General features: G+C 45.4%; 1 protein-coding gene across 4 annotated transcripts in view; it reads right to left on the bottom strand.

Annotated features, from left to right (window-relative positions):
* ERGIC3 (ERGIC and golgi 3) overlaps window positions 1-6,000 on the bottom strand; it is a 62,506-nt gene that overhangs the window by 8,425 nt on the left and 48,081 nt on the right. For 3 of the 4 annotated variants that reach the window (XM_019550712.1, XM_019550714.1, XM_019550713.1), the window contains one exon: window positions 4,636-4,772. The exons of the other annotated variant lie outside the window; for it this stretch is intronic. In XM_019550712.1, coding sequence (XP_019406257.1) covers window positions 4,636-4,772 — 137 coding nt within the window. The remainder of the gene's footprint in view (window positions 1-4,635; window positions 4,773-6,000) is intronic. 4 annotated transcript variants of the gene reach the window in all.

Raw genomic sequence — 6,000 nt, 5'->3', positions numbered from 1 at the left:
CTCATGTGCCGGGCAGACAAGTGCACCTGTTTGCACATCCTGTTCATGAGGCTCTGGTTGTGTGGCTCCCTGGGGGCTGGGTGAAGTAGGAGTGTGTCTCTCCTCAGCTCCCACTCAGCTTCTCCGCAGCTGACTGGGTTGGGGGGTCTCTCCCTCCCTGCCGCAGGCCTCACCTACCTCCAGCTGTGCTGGGGGTCTGGGTCAGGGTCCTGCTGGGGGGTCCTGGTGGTCCCTAGGCGTAACAGGGGTGTGACGAGCTTCTGCCCATGCATCTCTTGCTGGAACTGGGGGACGGGGGTGTAAGCCCCCAGATTTGCGTGCTGGATAAGAGGAGGCTGCCGCTGCTGCCTGGGAATGGCAGCAGCAGCAATCTTCCCCGGCACTGGGTGTGGGCTGTGCCCAGTGCCAGTTCCAGGTGGCAGCCTGAGCCTCCTCTGAGCCCCCCGCCCAGCTCCAGTCCCCTTGCATGCCCCTCACCTGGCTCCAAGCCCCCCGCAGCTTACCAGCAACAGCTGCTGCACTCTTGGCCTTGTGGGACAGCCCCCCTGCATGGCGGGGGGCAGTGCAGCTCAGTCCCAGCTACCAGGTATTTGCGTGGCCTCTGCCACAGCACGATGCTGCGGCCAGCTCGACGTAGCACAGGGCCGTATGCTTTTGGGCAGCTCCAGACTGTCACCCAGGGCTGCGCACTGCTCAAGGCGACCACCAGCTATGCTGGCCTGGGCCCTGATTGAACACAAGTGGCTTGGCTGGATGGCACAGGGATCATACATGCAGGACTCGGGAGGCATGGCTGGTGGTCATCGTTTCATCTAAACTCACTGAAACAGCAAAACAGTTTTAACGAAATGAAACGGGACAGAGCTTCGAAACAAAACATAACGAAACATTGTCCCTTTAAAATGGCGAAACGGACGTCAAAATGAAATGATGGCGTTTTGCACAGCCCTATGCACCAACACTGGCCAGCATGCACAGCTGCACAACAGGGCTGCCGCCGCTACATACACCCAGGTAGTGCTCGGCTCACCCCGCCTCCAGTGCCTCCTCTTTCTCCTGCCCCTGCTGCTCTACTCAGGGCAGCAGATAGCATGGGGAAACATTGTGCTGTGAACCACATGCTCAACCAAGCAGGGGGGAGCTGCTGCCTGGTGGCTCCTGCCCCAGATAGATCTGGCTATATTCTTATTCAAAGAAGCCAGAACAATCACTTAAAATAAGTTACCAACAAAGAACCAAAAGGCACAGTTCAAAAATGACCATGAAGGGAATCACAGAACACAGCAGTCTTTTGAGGTACACATTTCAGCACAGAATGTTGGTCTCATTTCAACAGACATATTTCCTACAAAGGACAAAGATACCCTTGACACAAGTTACTTTCTTACATGGGTATTAAAGGCTGAAGTATTTAAAAGAAAAAGAATGCAGTCAATATGAATGTCAATGACACCCAAATGACCGCAGAAAAAGGAACAATGAAGTGTAGGTGCAACATTAACATTTGCCTCCAGGTGCCAACTTGGGAAGCTAAAGCCATATGAACACAGAAACTTGGCAAGTAAGTCTAACTGGAAGGGGGTTAACTTTGTCACCTAATTTTAATCATGTTTTGTTCCTTAGGTTACCTTAATATGCTCATGATACTCCCTTTGTAAGACAAGTTAATTCATTTTGGAACTCAGAATAACTTAGAAAAGAAAAGGCCATACTAATTGCCAAAGTAAATATCAGAAATGGAAGTCAGGTAGCATAGATCAGTCAAACCATCAAAATATACTATAAAGAACTGGACAATAAATAATACCCTATCTGTGAAATTGTAGTTATAATGGCTTTTTTAAAACTGGTGCTTGCCTAATGTCAGTTGTATGTTACATGAAATAAATCCATTATTTTTATGCAACATATCAGAAGTCTATTTCCACAAAAAATAAGGCCATAAACTGTATTTCTTCCCAAGGGGGATGGGATTGGGGTGATTGAGCTGATGCAGCAGTGTTAACTGTGGACCCAGGCAGATGCCCCAATTCCCACCCATAACCTGCAGGCCGTGTCCACAATTGATACCAGTGTCCAGCCAGTGCTGCTTCCAGGGCGTGGGACAGGAGCTGGTGTAAGCTGTGGCTGGGATGTGCCCGGCATGATCCAGCAGCTGGAGCTGGTGGCTTCCCATGACTTTGTGGCTGGCCACCCATAGGCCAGATACATTCAGTTGGTGGGCCAGATCTGGCCCGCAGGCTGTATTTTGTCCACCCCTGAGCTAAAACCTAGCAGGTTGGAGGAGGCACTAGCGTCCATGCAGTTGCTGTGAAAGATACGAAGGAACTGAAGACCAGTTTTTGTTACCTTGACCTTTAGGTCTTCATGTCCTTCCACAAGGAGAAACAAGGTGCATGTGTAGCCCTGAGAGAACACACTAAACAAAAGGTTTAGTTTTGTGCACTTGTTATGGGCCCAGCAGGATCCACAACAGAACAGGTACGGACAGAAAATACAACACACTGTGCATACAACGTAACTAAAATAGGAAGCTTAGCTTTTCAGTTTGCTGATTTCTATATAATCATAACATCTATTATATTCTATTTTGTTGTGTAAAACCTGCACCTTTTTTTCAAAAACAAGCTGAAAATCTGGGTGCAAGGAAATATAGTAATGCAATTTAGCTGCCAACCAAGGCAGATAGCAGTGAGCAGGACACTAACCCTTGGTATCCGCTGGGCAGCCTGCACTGCAGTGTTGCTGCAAGGAGTCTGTCCAGAGCTGGAGCTGTAGACAGCTCATAGAAGCTCTGGACAGACAGTAGGTTGGTCAGAGTGGCCTCTGTTCCTGACCAGGGTGCCGCTGGCTCAGAACAACCTGGATTAGAAAGCAGGGAGACCTGGCTGAAGCAGATCAGACTCTGCCCCCCCTTCCCCAAGGTCACAAGATTTTTTTTAAATCAAATTTTTTCATGTTCCAAGCCAAATCAATTCCAGATCTGTAAGTTAGTCAAGAACCATAAGTGGCTCTGCTACCAGCAAACATCCTCCACCCCGACCTGGGGCTTCAGTAGTTTCCAAATCATTTGGCAGGCATCCTACATGTTAGGCCCAAGCCCAGAGTCTTAGGGTCTGGATCACAAGTTTCGTGGGCCCTCAGCCATAAAGCCGCAGAAGCAAAACAATACCCTGCTGCGTCCTCCTTCCTGCTCTGCCCACGGCACCAGATGAGGTTGCTTCAGCTCTGATTGTCCCCCATCCCCATCCCTGTCCTTCCACTTAACAAGCTACTCCTACTGTTCTGCAGACACTGATGCTGAGTGAATAGTGGTAGCTAGGGAGTTAGTTAAGGGAGCAGGGACAGGCTCCCTCAACCCCTTGCAGGTGCTGGTGTTTCACTGCTAGCTTCTGTTGTAGAGACATACCACACAATACTGCAATAAGGGATATGAAATACGTGCAAAGCCCATATGTAGTTTTTGCATTTTATAACTTATTTCATGTAGGGATTTTGGATTTGATAATTTGTTATATTAAATAACTTACTGGTATTTTAAAGGAAATATCTTTTTTCTTCATCCTATCTTCCCAAAACAGGGTGCATGTTATATTTGGGGATGTGTTATATACAAGAAAATACAATATATCACTTTCAACCATTAGAAAAAATGCTTTACAAAGTATCAATTCCAGTTTCCAGATAAGAAAACTGAAGCAGAGATTAAATGACTTGCCCATGGTTAGGTATCCAAGTTGTAGTTGTATTGGCGTAGAGGAAAAAGCAATCGGGGCTTGTGGTAGAGGTGATATATTTTATTAGACCAGCAAGATTTCTGCCAAAAAAAAAAAATTAATTGCAAGCTTTTGGGCACAATCATGCTTTATCAGGCATTGGAGAAAAGATTGCAAAAGTTCTCCTGGGTAGAAATGAAAGTTCATATTTTTTGCAAAAATCTTGTTGGTCTAATAAAAGATATCACCTCTACCATGACTCCTAATTGCTTTTTCCTCTAGACCAGTACTACTACAACCTGGATACCTGACACACGGAAGAAAGAGAATTTTAGCCGATTTTTAAAATGAAATCTTCAAAATTTTCCAAGCAAAAAGCAACAGTGACCACCTGAAACCTAAGATACAGCTCCTGCCTTGGTTCAAGGTAATCTGCATCATAGCAGAGCCTCACAAGAGAGCTGAGAGACTCCTTACCAGCCAAGAACAGCTTGCCCAAAGGAGCTTTCCATTTATTGACTCCTCTGTGAAATCCTATGAAACATGAACTTTCATTTCTACCCAGGAGAACTTTTATAATCTTTTCTGTGATGTTTGATGAAGGTTGTTGTGCCTGAAAGCTTGCAGTTAAAGATCTTTTTCTGCAAAAGTCTTGGTCTAATAAAAGATATCACCTCTTCCACAAGCCCTGATTGTTTTTGCCCACTGTTAGAAAGATTTGCTCTTTCATTGTGCAACTGCTTGTCCTATTCCTACCATTAATTAAATGGATGTGCTAAAGAAAATGTCTATCATGGATGATACTCTGTCATATACAACATACAGATATCATAGTGTGTTGCATGACCTAAGAGTTTGAGGCTATGCAAGTAGACGAGTTGGAAGTAAGGTAAATAATGGGAGTGAACATTTCCCTCACCTGTGTTTCTCTGTCAGTTTCACCATCATAGGAGAAAGCTCGTAAAGCACAAATACACCAGGGAGGCCCTGGTCTCCTATGAGTCCATTCGCTATTTTCTCATGCCGGGTAACTGAAAACTGGTTAGTCCTCACCACCTAGCAAGAAACAGACATGGGAACATTTATTTTATTAATATCAATATACCCCAGGAAATTATCCATAGAAAAATTCAAAATTATGCAAAATTATTTTTATTTTTTTAAAATTAAACTAAATATAACACTATTTGAACATTCTTTAGAACCATATGCAGGTAGTTGTATGTGGTGGAGTGCAGGGTGTACCTTCAGGTTGACTCTGTGCAAGCACATGGAGCTTGCAGCACTGTAGGTGGGAGCCATGTTCAGTCCCCAGGATTACTAGTCATGTGCTACCAGGGCCTCAGCCTGCTGCTGGTGGTTCCTGTGCCCCATGGGGTGAGGGGCATGTGGTGGTGGGGGGGCTACTCCCCATGCCCCCTGCAGGCAGGAGCTCCCCATCCCACTCACCAGCTACATCCCAGGGAATTACGCAACATTATGTGATTATTTTCAGTCATACGTTTCATGCACAAAATTGCGCAGGTACATAATTGTATAATTGCCTGGGGTGTATAACAAGCAGCAGTGGTAACAAACATTGCCTGTATGGACTGTAATTTGTAGCATGTGCCTAAAGGTACTGTCAGTCCTAATGCTTCTTTACTAGAGACCAACTCTAGCACAATTTACACTCCCAGCTATTAGATCTTTAGAATGAGACATGCACAACTGTCAAAGCTCTTAAGACCTTATATTCCCAATGTTCTGGACACTGGTTGGTGGGACAAGGCTCCCACTATTACCAAAATCATTTTATACCACCATTGTAGGAATGGAGGGCAGGTCATGGAATATATATGGGCAACACATTTCAAAGAGCCACAGTCACTGTGAGGTAAAGTAACCATTCTTTTTTCAAGTGACAGTCCACCTATATTTTGCTCTTGATGACTAAAATAATTTCTCCTGACAAAAGGAGGGACTACAAGACATCTCTAATTGCAAATGTATCGTCTGATCTAGAAGCCTGAACAGGAGTAGTGGAGCAGCATGAGATGAACATGCTAACAAAGCTTCATGCGGCCCCACACACTACATATTTCAGAAATCAGAATGTTAGCCAAGAGAGTTGCAATTATTGTGTGCACCCTAGTGGAACGAACCCTGGTGTGACCTAGAGGTCTTTTTTGTCACCTCACAACACATCTTGATGCAGTCTGAAATCCTATTGGATAATCTCTGACTGGAGGCAGCATTTCATCTTACTGTAAGAAAGCCAAGAGCAGTTCCAAATGTGTCCTAA

Source organism: Crocodylus porosus, unplaced genomic scaffold, assembly GCF_001723895.1.
Source record: "Crocodylus porosus isolate Cpor-Errol unplaced genomic scaffold, CroPor_comp1, whole genome shotgun sequence".
Lineage (NCBI taxonomy): Eukaryota > Metazoa > Chordata > Crocodylia > Crocodylidae > Crocodylus > Crocodylus porosus.
The sequence above is the reverse complement of the archived record's forward strand: the minus strand, read 5'-3'. Positions and strand labels throughout refer to the sequence as shown.